Raw genomic sequence first — 16,161 nt, 5'->3', positions numbered from 1 at the left:
GATGGAGCCGCGCTGGCGCCTGGTTCGCAGAGGTGGCCGCTTAAGAGGCTGACACGGCACCTCCTGGAAAGCCGCGCGGGAACCGGCGTCAGTTGCTGTCTGTGGTGCGGCTCCTGACAGCGGCGCTTTGCACCTCATCAGCGCCCGACACATGACTCTTGGCTTCAGGGAGAGTTTCCTGGCGTTTCCCGCGCCCCTGCACTCAGGGCTCCTTAGCGCCGAGGGGACAGGAGTACGGGTGGACGCAGGCCCGAGGCCTGCCGTGGCTGACAGGCTCTTCAGCCATCACGAGTGCCGAGACGGGGCGCCCTCCAGTCCGTGCACATCCGTACTTGTTTCGTAGTGCCCTGCTCTGCGGAACATTTTGTAATTGCGCACACACCTGGAGTTCAGTTCGACACAATATTCCTTTCTCTCTCCTGAGGTCTGGCTGGTGTTGTGTAAATATACCGAAATGTGGAAAATCCGGTTGATGCATGCCAAATATATTGGCTAAATAGACATTTACAATGTTAATCAACATACACAAAATCATATAGCTAGGAGCAATTGGTGACACGTAGGAAGCCCGCCGCCCTTCAAGCCAGCCCAGTAGTGAGTCAGTGGGCAAGCTGTAGCCCAGTTGATTTATTGGGCTTTCACTCACAGTCATATTGTCGTCAGTCTTCTTGTTTTAATTCAGAAAACATTGATCATTCTTTGTCTGAAAAATGGTATAGTATTTAAGGTTTGCATCATAAAGCAACAACTACATTCTGGGGTGGGTGCTTGTAAATAGCTCACTTTACTCCTAATCATCAAATCCCTCCAGCTGTTCCCTGAATTATTCTTTCTATGAATGACATGAATGATATTCATAATTTATTTTAACAAATCCCTTTAGTTTCTCTAAATTGTGAAGATTACTGAATTATTTCATTTGTGCTTTTATCTGCCAATCTTACCCTCTTGAAGGTGTTTTCTTCTGGGCGCTCTAATCTGTAGTTTGTATGCTGCCAGAGATGAGATCTTTAGAATTCAGTGCCTTGCACATGGTAACAACTTAATTCTGGATATACTGCTTCTTAGGATAATTTATATATAAATATGCTCCTAGTGATTGATTTACCCCCCCACAGCTCACAGCTGGATTATTTTGCTCCCCATTATATATCTCACATCGCGTAATTGGATTACCCATCATTCCAATACTGATTGATTCCACCGCTAAGTAGTGACTCATCCCACCTCTCCAGTGATACCCTACTGGCGACCTATATGTTTACCCTGTGCTGATATTACATTCATTCTGTACAGGCCAATTTAACACCATTACATTTAATTAAGGGGTGCAGACTGCATGACTTATTAATGTAATTCACATATAGAATTCACAAAACGTGAATTTATACTCCTGTATCGATTTAATTACATATACTAATTACACAAGTATGATGTCATTTTACATAGAAGTAAGATTTCTCCCAGAGGCATAAAATGTCCCTCCGAGGACAGGGATGATGTGGAAAGATAGTGAACCTCAACAAACTTGTGAGTTTGTGGACATTCATAGACTCCTATATTGCCCATTCCCGCTCCGGATATGATTGTAGATTTTCTTCTATCAAGAGCATGAGTAAATCCCTGTCCAGGTTCGGAATGGGGAGGGAATACCTACAAATTTGGTGGACATGGAGGTCACGGGGCTCACCAAAGGAAAAATATTTTTTCTGTGATGCAATAAAACAAAAGTTATAAATGTACCTGTCCCAATGTACACCATGCACATTTACATGTGTGTAAATGTTTATGGTTGTGAGTGATCCTGAAAAGCTCGCTTGTCGTAGCTTCCCAGCAGCACTACTAAACCATTTTAGGTGTTTCCAAATTTGTAAATCTACTGCAAACAAGATGTAAATCTATGGGAGTACATTCACAGTATTCTAGACAGTTAGGCCTCTGGTTTCTCTATATGAACTACTGATAATTCCTGGGCTGGTGCCATTCATTTTAGCCCATTAGGGCTACAAACTGGTAAGGAGGGGCAGCAAGGGGTTGGATGGGAAATCTCTACTTTCCAGGCATTTATTTATTTTACAAAGTCTAAAGTTACAATCATATTTGGTTCGACCAAAGACCCTAGTTCCGATGGGGAAGGTAATACATAGTTAGCTCTACCCAAAGTGCGTTAAAGAAACCTGGACTAGTTCAGTGATGCTGCCCTGAGTTTTAGTGCACAAAAGGTATTAACCAGTATATTCTCTCCCTAGTGGAGAGTTAACACTATTAATGTATGCCTTGAATTCCTAGAAAGACCATGCTCATGGGGAGAAAATACTTATGTGTTTAATGTTCACATTGTTATTTGCTTTGCGTGTAATCTACATATCTATGCCTTAGACATTTAGGTTAGCATCTTTGTGTTAGAGACCATAGATCTCAGAGTAGAACTCACCTGCGGTTCAAAGTGTATCTTTGTCGAGGTGTTGGGTGCCTTTCTGCTGATTACTGTTGAGGTTGGGAGACAGAAATCGGCAGATAATATATGCCTAAAGTTCCATCCTGCTCCAAGTCTTTCCTATCTTTAATGGAAAGAGATGATGTGGAAGCACGGAGAAATGCTTGGACCTTAGATAGAAACTGGAGTCTATCAGTCTGAGCTTGTTGATACAGAAATCCATGCCTCAGTTTCTTGATATTCTGAGAGCACACCTCACAGTAGTAAGCCACCTGTGCCGAACAGTCTGTCCTTTGGGAATGGGGGGCAGCCTCCTTATCCTGAGGATAAGGTAGTACAAGATCATGAAACTAGAAAGGAAGGAGAATGTGTTATTGGCATCTTTACTTTAATTTGTAGTGTTTGGAGTTAGAGCCTGATTTAGATGTTGGCAGTAATAGTCCCACTGTCGGTTTTCTGACTGAAAACCCGGCAGCTGCCTTGGCTGTCTGCCTGCTGTATTTAGATGATGGCTGTCAGATAGACGTTAACCTGCCCGAGTCCCCCGACTCTGCCAAGGAATCCCATCCACCACCACAGCACCATAGGAAAGAGTGGTTGACTGCGGGACTCAGCCACACTTACCGCCAAGCAGTTTTGGGTGTGCCATACCGTCAAGCCAAAAGCAGTCCAACCTCTACTTCTGACTTGTCAGATTGGGGAAGGGGGAGATGAAAACTCACCTTTTCTCCCTATTCTCCTTCTGTTTCTGGCTTGACATGACTGGACAGGATCCTCTGTCCCTGCTGCCACAGGACCCCAGAGAAAACACAACTCCCCCCCCCCCCGACACAGATGAGGACACCCAGGTACAAGACACATATCGAATACATACACAACGGTCATTATGGCATCGATATTCACACTTGTCAACTGTGCTGTGTGCACCTTGCAAGGGGGCATGTACCTGTCATGTTGTGCTTGAGTTGTGTGTGTGTCACTCTGTGTATATGTGTGTGTGATGCGATTGGCTGGGTGAGGTGGAGGGAAGTGTAGTGGATGATGTAGTGTGTCAGTAGGTGTGCCAGCTGCATATGGCGTGGATGTTGTTGTCTATGTTGTGTTGTGTTACTGCATGCAGAACTTAGGTGCATGTTCTTATGCGGTGGTAACTGTCATGTTGTGTGTATTTGTGCCTGTGTGTGCTTGTGTTTGTGAAGATGAGTGTGTTAGCTGTTGTGTTTGTGTCATGTGTAGGTGCAGTGTCACTAGTGTGTGTATGTTGTGTGATGGATGTACGTGTATGTGTGTTAGCAGCATGTAGGTGTTGTGTTGTGGTGTAATAGCAATGGATAATAGTGTGTATGCGGTATGTTGTATCATGTGTATGCAGGGGGACGTGTATGTGAAGGGTACAGTGTGTGTGTGTATGAGAGACTTACCTCTTTTGTACAGTCACTGCTGTTGTCTAAGTTCCATTGGGTCTAGCAATGTCCTCCTTCCGTCAGCAAACCTCCCCCAGTACACCGCCTGTCCAACTGTAGCATCTAAATACGGCCAGTGGGAACACGCCTGCCTGTCGGCTAGGGAGAGCATTCTGTCATGGCAGTCTGCGGCTCAGCCACAATACATCTGAATATGGCAGGCAGGAGACTGCCGACATGGTGCTTACTTCTGCCTCGTCGCCGACGGACTTGGCTGTAACACCGCCAAGATTAAATCAGGTCCTTAGTCAGGTTTGTGCACCGTTCCCCTGGTCTCTTTGTCAGGTCTACAGCCTATGTTCACGAGACTGACAAAAAGAAAACCATCATCCGCAGTATTGTCCTGTCAGAGAATAAGGGAATTCCTTCGAGGGGTTTGTGTTTCCTGTGTTGATGAGTGACTAGAAATAGAGAGCAGAATGTGAGATATTTTGATGTTCTAGGTATTGTTAGGATGGTAGCCCTGGGCGCAAGGTTAGGGTGTCTGGAAGTCAAAGGTTGTTCTTAACAAGGTTATAGTGCAACTTCAGAGTCCTCTGGAACCCATCCCAAAGAAGGAATCTTGCCTCTTACCAAGAAACGGCAAGTTGCTTAACCTTACAAGTCCACAAAACGTCAATATGGCAGAGCTCCAGCATGCACACAGGTCGCATGAGGGGAGAGGAGATCCTACACTGTAAGATGGATGTGAGCTTGTCACTCATGATCTTGCAAAGGCTGTGCTCACTGACCAAATGCTTTAGATTTAATGCTAAGCAGAGGAAATTCCATCACTGGTCCTCTACAGCTTGGTGTTGCTTTAATATGTTTGCACTTTGTTGTTGGTATTCTGAGGTCTATTGGCTGTCTTTCAGTTTCTGCTTTCATATTTTGTTTGCCAACTACCTCACTCCCTGTGGCTGTAGTTTGCTGTATCAGGCCTTCATGTCTTTGACCCATTCCAAATGTATCCTGTGTCTGATCTCTGTGGTATCCTGTGCAAGCTTCCCGCGTCCCTTTCACACTGTAGCCTATTTCCCCTTTAGTGAAGTCATGTGCCTCGTTTCTGTGTTCTTTGCTTGCAAGGTTTGCCATCTCAGACATGCATGCGATAGCCTGCTTGGTAGCTGATTATCATGAATTTATGTGCCTTTTTTCCTGGTCTGTTTGGCTTGAGGCCTGGAGAATGTGTTCTCTTCCTTCTCCATAGAACCTCTTATACTCAATGTTTGTTTTTAGTTTGTTGATTGCACCTAAGCCGGGTTAGTGCCCGATTTTGGTGTGCTAGCTAGTCTGTGGTTTCAGTGTTACTTCTGTACATTTTGTAGATCTTGTGCTTTCTGTCCATCTGTATATTAGCTCTCCCACGAAGATGTTTTCCGAATATTTAGCTCTGTTAATTGCCTTCCCATGTCAGGATATTAGTCTAGCCCGCTTTGTTTTTCTGTGGTTGTTTTCACACCGCAGACCTGTTTCGGGTGCTTTATGTGTTGGAAATGTCACAAGGTGTATTTTGTTACTTGCTATTTTGTTGTTATTGGACCAGCTCAGCAAAAGTTACCATTGTCCCCGTGTTATATATGAAAATAATGTCCATTTGTCCAGTAAGATTCAAAATTCCATATAGTGATACACGTCAACTACAATGTACCTGGAGACTGGGCATGTGACATTTATAGCGCCATAACATAGCCAGTGCTGCTGGTGACGCTGCTTGCTCTAATTCAGTGGTTCCCAACCTTTAGACTTCTGTGGACCCCCACTTTATGATTACTAGAACCCAGGCCCCCCCACTGAATTATTGGAATCTGGGAACCCCCCACTGAGTCATTACTGAAAGCTGGGGACATAATCTGTTAATATTATCTCATTTTATAAGCAGTCGCGGACCCCCTGAGAAGGCTTCACGGACCACCAGGGTTCCCCGGACCACAGGTTGGGAACCACAGTTTAATTCATCAGGTTGTTACACTCACTTTGTCTTTGTTAATCTTTGATTTTCAGTGATTACCTCTTTTTAGGTGGAAGTCTGCCAGGCAGCACAGCTCTCTGGCTGAGAAGGACTTATTGGGGTCAGGTCGATAGCTGATGTGAAAAGCACATTGCTGGCCTTTAGATTTTTCGTTTATCACTCTTATTGTCTTACTTTACATCCAGTGCTTTTATCCATCTAGTCCTTGCCACTTTGTGGAGTTTATCCTGGTTACTATCCCTCTGATTGGCTCCTTTTAACCCTTGAAATGTGTTTGCTTTTCAGGAACTTTTGTTTCTTTCTAGAAGCACTTCGGGCCAGATGTATGTAACATTTTTGCACTCGCAAACGGTGCGAATCGCAAAAATCGGCCGTTTGCGAGTGCAAAAACGTGGTCTGCGATGCATGAAAGGCATTCGCAGACAAAAAATAAGAAATCGTAATTTTTGCGATTTTTTTGCGTTGCGACCTGGTTTTGCGAGTCGCATTTTGCAATTCAGTATTTCCAGTAGGAAATTGCAAGGCGCAAATTGCGATTCGCAAAATCCAAGTCGCAAAGAGATGCATCAAAAAATCGCAAATTGCGATTTTTCGCAGAATGGCATTTTGCACATGCAAAATACCATGAACTCAAACCAGGTGGTAACCAGGTGCAACCTATATAATGAGGCCCAGAATGCCTCAGACTTTTTCACAATGGCTGCACTCTACGTCATGGCGAGGAGGATGAGGATCTTGGCAGGTTTGAGGAGAGGGAGGAGGAGACAGGACCGCATTTTCAGAGTGCGCATTACACTTTTTGACCTGACAGAGGAGGAAATATATGAGAGGTATAGGTTGAACTCAGCCATGATACTTGATCTGACAGCTGAGCTACGACACATACTGCAGCGCAGAACACTAAGGACTCACAGCATACCCATCCATGTGCAGGTATTATGCTCCCCACACCTACTTGCCTCAGGGAGCTATCAAGGGGTCATAGCAGCAGCTGCAGGGGTCTCACAGAGTACCCTCTCCAGATTTTTCAATGCATTCATCAACGCCATGCTGAGCAAACTACATGAGATTCCCCCACACCTCACAGGAATTACAGCAGACAAAAATAGAGTTTTACCAGATAGCACAGTTCCCCCACGTCATAGGTGCCATAGATGTCACACATGTGGCAATCTGTCCACCATCAGCCACAGAGTATGTGTACCCCAACCGGAAATACCAACATTCCATGAACATACAGGTGATATGCAATGCCTCCTACATCATTACTGATCTCGTGGCCAGGTACCCAGGGAGCACACATGATTCGTACATCTTTCGCCACAGCGGGATTCACACAAGACTGCTAGCTGGGGAGTTTGGTGAAGGATATCTACTAGGTAATGACACTGTACACTGGTGCATAGATGGCGGACCCCTGTCAGATGGCTCAGTTACTCATCACACCCTCTGTCCCTTCCAGGAGACAGTGCGTACGCAGTGCGCACTTACATGATGACGCCCTACCTCAATCCTACAACACCCGCTGAACGGAGATACAATGCAGCACACAGGGCAACCAGCAACGTGGTGGAGCGCACATTTGGACTGCTGAAGAGTCGCTTCCGGTGCCTCCACAAAAGTGGAGGGTCACTACAGTACAGTCCAGAGACAGCATGTAGAATAGTGGCTACTTGGGCAATCCTGCACAATATAGCTACAACCAGGGGCATACCTGTAGAAATATGTGAATCTGAATCAGATGAGGATGATTATCCCATACCACCTCTACAGCCAGCAGACAGGACCAGTGCAGCAGAGGGAAGACAAAGGCGTGCCGACATCACACACAACCATTTCAGACGTGAGTATAAATGACACAAATCCTCTGACAACTGTACCTGTAGTGAAATAAATTTATTACCTTACGTCAGGTAATGTACGAGTGAGTAAGAAATGAAACGGGTGATGTGACAAACGCAAAACAACGAATAACCAGAGTTATGCACTATTTCTTCATAGTGGCAACAGCAGTCTAATGGCAGCAAGAGTCATTTTTTTCTACCACGCACACCACTCGGGTGCCCAGTTATGTCTATTGTCACCTTCAGTGGCAGTGCTGTGCCTGGCACTGCGCCGTCTGGTGTCTGCTGCTGGTACGGCAACACTGCTGAGGCTGGAACTGTCCTCGGTGTCCCCCAGTGCTAGCTCACTTGGAGTGGCTGATTGTGGTCCCATGATGTGTTCGATCACATTTGTGATCTGAACAAGTCCATGGACAACGTCCCTGCTGCTATGTGCAGCCTCCACTTGCGCAGCCACTGCGCGACGGGCAATCAATGCAGTCGAATTTGCCATCCTGTTAGAGGACCGGCAGTAGCTGCCAAACATTGTACGGAATCTCCGCTCCTGTCTGCGCTGGCTCACCCTCTCATGGCGCAGCTCCTGGCACAGTTCACGGACAGCACTTGTAAGGTCCCTGGTGTCCTGTGAAGCCTGCACCTGTCCCTCACGCAGCTGTACAATATTGCTATTGAGTGAGTCAAGTTGGCGATGCATGCCCATCATGTTGCGGTTGTGTTTGCGCAGGTTTCGGTCTAATGCAAGGATCCGCTTATTTTGCAGACGCTGCTGCTGCAACATAGCAGCTTCCAGGCCCCCGAATAAGCAATGGCAGTGCCCTGGGCCTGCGTCGTCCATTCGACATGTGGAGGGACCCACTGGTGTTCGAATCTGAGGGCAGATGGGTGTCTGTCTCTCCTACACATGCAGATGGTGTGGCTGCTGGACATGGCCCACCTGCAACAACAATATGTAGCATGTCAGTTCTGTATGTTACATTATCTGTCAGACAATGGCAATAAAGGTACAGGTACTGCTCTACACAGTGTTGTGTGTGTTGTGTTACTTTGGGTGTCACTATACTTAATTACATTGTTGTGCTACTTTTAGTTCTAGGTTGTGGACTGCCACTCCCATAATGCATTGTAGTGCTGCATCTAAGATGTGGACTGGACTACTTCACACACTGTTCACATTACATGCTAATTCCTAAGGGGCTTTTGTGCATATACATAAAGGGTTACAATACAATATTGCACCCACCTTGGCTGGTACTCGGTGTGCCGGAGGTGTCGATCTCTGTGACCCCAGTCACAGCTTCAGGGAGGAGTGTGGACTCCACTAGGTCCTCCAATGGTGTTGATGGTGCCTCTGTTGATGGACCGCCACCTGTACCCCTGGCCTCCGCAAGTCTCCTTGCCACCCTCTCCTTTGCACGGGACCGCAGGTCGTACCACCTTTTTTTAATCTCTTCGATGGAGCGCTGTGCTACTCCAATGGTGCAGATTTTGGACTGTATGTCTACTCATAGTCTCCTCTTTTCACTCTCAGGCACCTGGAGTGAGCTTTTTCCAAACAGGCGGTCGTGGCTCCTCACCTCCTCCTCAGTTAGTACCTCTAGCTCCTGCTCGCTGAATTTCAGCTTGTGCTTCCTTTCAGCCTTCTCCTGTGCTTTGCCTGGGGTATCCATCCTGGCTCAGGTGTTCTTGCTCCTTCTGAGTGCTGCTCTGTGTGGCTGGGCTGCTCTCTCTCAGGATGCTGGTTTGGGTGTGGCACCTGAAACTGCCTGGGATGACTCATTTCCTGTTGGTGATGTCATCAGGCTCCTCCAGGTGTGCATTCTCGAACTTTCTCGCAATTTGCGATTTTTTACTGAATCGCAAAAAACTCGCAATTTGCGATAATGCAAATTGCGATTCGGTAAATGGACCTCGCAAATCATAAATAGCGATTTTTAAGAAATCGCTATTTCCGAATCGCAATATTGTTACATGGCCAATTGCGACTCGGAAATAGCGATTTCTTAAAAATCGCTATTTGCGATTCGCAATCTCCATTTTTCATACATATGGTCCTTCATGAGAGTCCATGCTTTTCCCCTGTTGTTTTTGTTTTCACACTTCTCTCTGGACTTTTTTTTTTACATTATAAAAATGTCATTTTTCACAACTTTGTCCTTCGATCTGTTCTTACATACTCTTTGTCTTTTCTCTCGAACTTAGCCCCTCTGTGTTGCTTCCCCATCCTGCGTTCTTACCCCACATGCTTGAGATGCTTTTTTTTTTTTTTTGCTTAGCCATCCAACACAGAGCTGTAACCTACAAGAAATGCAAACGTTTGTGTCGTTTCATAGGTATGTGCATGCCTGGTGAGCACACCCACTACATGGCACAACCAGTATGCAGACTTTGTTTTCCTGTTTATTAGCCAAACTGTGCAGCATCAAGGATGTTGTGCATCATGGCTAAGACCATTGCCAAAGCCAATCGGTCTCAAATACGAAACTATTGGATTTCCAAATGCTTGTTACTTCTTGAGCGATATCCTGGTGCTAACTGCCCTACTTTGCCAGCAGGCATATAGAAATTCCAGACCAGGCCCCATGGTGCTGTAGATAAAAACCACAGTGGAAGGTTCATATTAACTAGCAGAGTCCTAATGCTGCAGAATTTGAGGAGTACATGTTTTGTGTTGTAATAGGAGGTCGTAGGGTCATCTTATTTAAGCTTCAGATGCCATTAATAATGCACTAACAGGATTAATAAATGCCCTATTGAAGACATCTCATGCTTTTGTCCTAGTCTTATACAATAATTTTAAAATTGGCAAACTATGGTGACTTTGTAGCTGATACAGTAATTTCACAACGTACAGATTACTATGGCATGGACCTATGATACTCAGCTCCACCTGTTCCTTCTTGAAAGGTGATATATGAAGTGAAGGCTCGGACCCTATCGGGACGCATATGCATATTCTGTGATGTGATGCCCAGTGACACTGCAAGGTATTGCGAGGTGGATATCCTTCATAACTGGTGGCATTTATAAATTAGTGAGCTGACCCTTACGTTGACCCTTGTATTCACTTTACATTGACCAGAGTGCTTAGAAGACTTGTCTGTGAACATTAGTGCATTGAGTGTAGTGTCAAATGTGTCTTGGAGAGGGAGCCCCTAGTAAATTAATGGTGTTTGTCACACACAATCGAGCCACAATCGAGCCTAGCTGATGAGGGTCTACAAAGACATACAAAAAAGGGGGCAGTTGTGTGGTTTTACTGCTCTCTCAGAAAGTAGCGGCATGATCTGCAGTACGTTTCTTACAGGTTCTCCAATATGAAATCTTTGGCTACATGCACTGTTCGGTGTATCGGTCGGGGCAAATCACTTTATCATCCTGAGGCTCAATTTGTAAATATGAATAATTTATATATGGCATATAATACAGCCAGTGTGATGTTTAGTGACGTCACAACCACCCCAAACCCAATTGCATTATAGTTTCTTTAGTCTTGAATTTGTAATTTGATATTGTCCTCTGTAAAGCTCGGTGCTGCTTCTTGTAGCTTAGTCTGCGCTGTAGTAAATAAAAAAAGTAAGAAAAGTACATTTTTATGTCTTGACTAAACAGCACATGCACTGTCTCAAAGAGACATAAAGTTTGCAATCTGTGGGCTTCAGCCAGCCCACAGACTTACTATTTGCTCACTTCATTGTCACTCTTGTATCCTTTGTGCCCATTTGTCCATGGCATGAGTGGTCATGCCTCTTGTTGTGTTTAGCCTTCCCCCTAGAGATTCCCCCGAGTACTTGTGTCCTTCCACCCCTCCCATCTTAGGAGCTACTTTTTTCTTTGTGTTTGGGCACTCAATACAAGTGCTCCTGTTTTCACAAGCTCCCTCCCACCCACCCTAACCCTGTTGCTTCTTTTCCTTCACGTATCAGTTTTATTATTCACCTTCTCATTCGGTTTCTGTTCTGTTCTGTAACTTGCTTATGGAGTTTTATTATTTAAAACAATAAAATAAAATGGTTATCGACATTCTGCTTCACAAGCTTGATTTAGTTGCAGAGCTCTCTCCTTGCACCTTTTCAGACAGTCTGGCTGTTGTGCCCTCCCCGCACATCCTCCTCCCTTTCCTTTTTCCTCTCCCAGCAGCTTGTTATTTGATCCTTTGACAGTGCCCCTGCTCCTCCGTGACCCCCGCTGCTCCCGGTCTCTGGCAGTCCTCTGCCTTGCTGCCCTTCATGGAGTATCTGGTCGTCCGAGCTCATTCACACCAAGTCTCAATTTTGTGTTACTGGGGAGTTAACATCCCACCGGGACTGAACAGCCAAAGTCAAGAGGTCGCAGCTTAAAGAACTGTTGACTTTGCTAATGCAGGCAACGCATGCGAGCCTACAAAAATGACTGGATCATCATGCCTATTGTTTTTTAATTTACTGATCCAAGTTCGATCATTATATTTTTTTAAAAGTTGCACAAAAGCACAATGTAAAACAACCCACCATGGTTAGTGTCTATGCAATTTGTGTCTTAATTGATGTAATATCAAGAAACAATAGTGTGGTGGCGCTAGGACTGTGGGGATTACACACTGACCGTTGTGGCACTGTCTGGACACCACTTCCGGTGGTGGGCGGGAAGAAAGGCAGGAAGTGAAGGAGAAAGATTCAGTTGTGAATAAAAAATGCAGGAACTGGCTTAGGTGGACGGAAGCTCCTTCAGTAGTAGAACGACAACTGTACTACAGTGGGAATGTTAAAATAAAGAATAGATTGGCACCGTTATTTGCATCTGTGTAATCCTTTTTGACTTAGTAAAGAAAGCCCACGATTATGTACTGGGGTTTTGACTTAGCATCCATGCATCTTTTTAGACTGGAGCGGAATAGATGGTATGTGTGGAACTTATGGAAGAATGTGTGTGCTTTGTTTTTTGTACGCTTTATCATCCTCCTTGAGTTCTAATACTGAACTCTGGGATCCAGAAGGGATGTTCCTTTGGAGTGCAATGTACACCCTTCTGGGTCTCCTACCTGCAGAGATGTACCCTTAATGTATAGTGTGCAGCCTTCTAGTCCTTAGATCTTGAGAATTTGCTCTGTCTGCGGCATTTGGCCCCCTTTCTTGCCTCATACTGCAAGAATTGTGCCCTTTATGTGGAACGTGTATCCCGCTTTTCTTGCTCCAGATTTAGAAAGGTTTGCGAAATGGCTGTGTAAGTAAACAAGAGTAGGAAGGTGTTGGGTTCCTATCGTATTCTCAGACAACAGCTCAGCTATCAATACTCACATAGGGTGTTTCCCTTAAGTTAAAGCACTGAAGTTCCGGGTACAAAGATAGTATTATAGCACACAAGCCCACCCACTGCCCGCCCCTCCCCACATTGTGAGCAGAATTACCACACTTGGCCTCTTACTTCATTATTAGTTTTGCAGCATACAGTCCAGTTGGCTCTATTGCCAATGATATTTTGGTAGTGTGGTGCAATAATCTAAGTTGCATCCTGTGCTTTAGATATTCTCCAACTTTTGATAAGTCATCCAGTTATTTCCAACATCTCATGATAACCATGCAATTCTTGTTACCAGGTAGACTTCTTCTAAGTGACGTGTGAAGTATTCCCCCTCCTTATTTTGATCCCTATGTATGACACCCTTTCATATCTCTTACCTTTGATTATGCTTGTGGCACTTGTTTTGATAGCTAGAAATAGACATTATGGGGGTCATTTTGACCCCGACTGTGGTAATGTGGTGGTGGTACAGCCAACACGCTGGTGGTACATAGCGCCACATTATGACAATGCACCACTCCGAACGCCATGGCGGTAGCAGCCGCCGGGCTGGAGATAAAAATCTCCAGCCCGGCGGCTGCTATTGTACCACCTCAGGTATTTTGACCCTGCCTACCGCCGTGGTTTTTGTGGCATTCGTAACACCACGAAAACCATGGCGGTAGGCCTTATCAGTGTCAGGGAATTCCTTCCCTGTCACTAATAGGAGGCCCTCTCCCCCCCAAACACTCTCCAGATGATGCCCCCTATCCCCTCTCCATCCGCGCTCCCCCTCCAATCCCCCACCCCCCTCACACACACACACACACGCAGACATGCACCACGCATACACACACTCACTCACACAGGCATACACGCATTCATACATGCATGCATCCATTCATTCATGCACACATCCGTGCCACATTCACAGTGACACGCAGACACGCATTCACATATCCATTCATACACGCATTCTCACATATGCATACACGCAAGCAAACAACACTATACATACATTTGCATTCACGCACACACTCACAAATTCATGCACACACCCCCACCCCCACACACGTACACAACGCCACCCCTCTTCAACCGACTTGCCTGAATCCAGGGGGTCTTCCGGCAGGGGACAGGGCGCTGCTACTGCCAGCAGCGCCCGCCAGGAGAACACCGCCAGGCCATGTTATTTTTCATAATACAGCTGGCGGCGGTCTACTGCTGTGGTGCTGCTGGTGGTAGCAGCGCCACCTTAATGTCATCCGCCAGCATGGCCACAGCCGAATTTCTGCCCTTCTTGTGGCGGAAATCCAGCTGTGGTCATTATTTGGCTGACGGTTGTTAGCCACAGCGACGGTCTTTTAGCGGCTGTCACTGCGGCAGTAGGCGGCATTTACCGCCAATGTTTTAATGAGGGGGCCCATGTTAGGAAATATAACCCAAACTTGTCTCGTACTTGTGGCATCTGCACTTTTTTGATTCCCTCTCATTTCTTCTTACCTTCATGTTCCGCCTCTCAGACCTATGAACAGAATGAATGGGTGATCCATCTGGCAGGAAAACTCCTAGCCGCTGGCAACAGAACTTCGCCTCTCCTCCAGACCAATCCATTCTTGGGCAAGAATCCTCCAAGGTAAGATTTTTGTTAAAATATTTTTTTTAAATAACTTATCTAACTTCCTTTAGTTTTTCCATTGTCACCTGCAATTAAAGTTCTATGTACTTGTCCTTCTTTCCTGAATAGACAAAAGAAAATACTATCCTATAGATATTTAAAGCTAAATCTTTTTGTGAGCATCAACAAACTTTTTTTTCTGGCACTAGGCTTTTTTTAAGTCAGATTTGTATTCAAGACCTCTCATGGTCAGGGTACTTCTTTCCAAGTCTCTTTGCACTGAAGGCTATCGTTTTTTCTCCTCCAACTAATATTAAACACCTCGGCTGGTTAATTACAAACAATCATAGATGGTTTTTATGACTTACATCATGAATTTGATTTCTTTCAGGCACCCGATAATAGATTAAAAAGCCTTAAAATGTAAATGGACTGTTGACAGATCTTCTGTATGGACATCTTCGAGTTTCTTGGCAGTAGAGGAAAAGTGTTGGACCTGACCCTTTTTGCAGGGTTATCCCCAAGCTTCTTGCCTTCTTCCTTCTAGTTTTGACCTGTTTTTAATGGCTTTAGGACACTGAGCACTTTACCACTGCTGACCAGTGCTGAAGTGCAAGTGCTCTCTGTTTAAATTGTATTGGTAATTGGTTTATCCATGATTGGCATATTTGATTTACTAGTAAGTCCATAGTATAGTGCACCAGGTGTGCCTAGGGACTGTAAATCTAATGCTACTAGTGGGCCTGCAGCATTGATTGTGCCACCCACGAGTAGCCCTGCAAACATATCTCAGGCTTGCCATTGCAGTGCCTGTGTGTGTAGTTTTACACTATACTCCTTTCAAAACTCAACATGCACATCCAGCTCAGGCAGCACCAGCAGGGGAAAAATATCAAAAGGCAACTGAATGCCAGCAAGTTAGAACCGCACTCTGTGCACCAGAACCTCAGTGAGGATCTCAACAGTAAGCTTGACCAACTCAGCTTTGGCACAAACGGTGCAGAACAGAATTAGGCAGCTTTTAGAGATGTGGTCTACAACACTGCTCTTGCTCCCTTCGACCAGAACACACACAAACACGAGGACTGGTTCGACGACAATGATGAAGACATTCAAAATCGGCTGGATGAGAAGCATGAAGCCTTCAGATCCCTCCAGCAAGACACTACATCTGTCTCCAAGAAGGCAGCCTACCACTCCACAAAAGCAAGATGCAAGCAAAAGTCAGAGAGATGCAAGACTCCTAGCTCAGCAGAAAGGCAAATGAGATCCAGAAGTACGCTGACAGCAACAACTCCAAGCGTTTCTAAGGTGCCCTGAAGACCATCTACGGGCCACAGTCCTTTGGAGCATCACCACTTCTCAGTGCCAAGAAGTCCACCCTGCTCACTGACAACAACGCCATCCTGAAAAGATGAGCTGAGCACTTCAACAATGTCCTGAACAGGCTTTCCTCGATCAATGCCGAAGCCATTGACTGCATGCCGTAAGTTGCCATCAACACCTCCCTGGCAGAACCTCCAAAGGAATCCGAGGTTAAGGAAGCAATTAAGTTTCTCTCTAATGGTAAAGCACCGGGCTCTGACGACATT

General features: G+C 45.5%; 1 protein-coding gene across 2 annotated transcripts in view; it reads left to right on the top strand.

Moving 5' to 3' along the window:
* Positions 1–16,161, top strand: part of LMF1 (lipase maturation factor 1) — a 981,191-nt gene that overhangs the window by 941,674 nt on the left and 23,356 nt on the right. For both annotated transcript variants that reach the window (XM_069209821.1, XM_069209820.1), the window contains one exon: positions 14,475–14,587. In XM_069209821.1, coding sequence (XP_069065922.1) covers positions 14,475–14,587 — 113 coding nt within the window. The remainder of the gene's footprint in view (positions 1–14,474; positions 14,588–16,161) is intronic.

This window comes from Pleurodeles waltl, chromosome 10 (assembly GCF_031143425.1).
Source record: "Pleurodeles waltl isolate 20211129_DDA chromosome 10, aPleWal1.hap1.20221129, whole genome shotgun sequence".
NCBI lineage: Eukaryota > Metazoa > Chordata > Amphibia > Caudata > Salamandridae > Pleurodeles > Pleurodeles waltl.
This window is presented reverse-complemented; position numbering and strand designations above follow the sequence as displayed.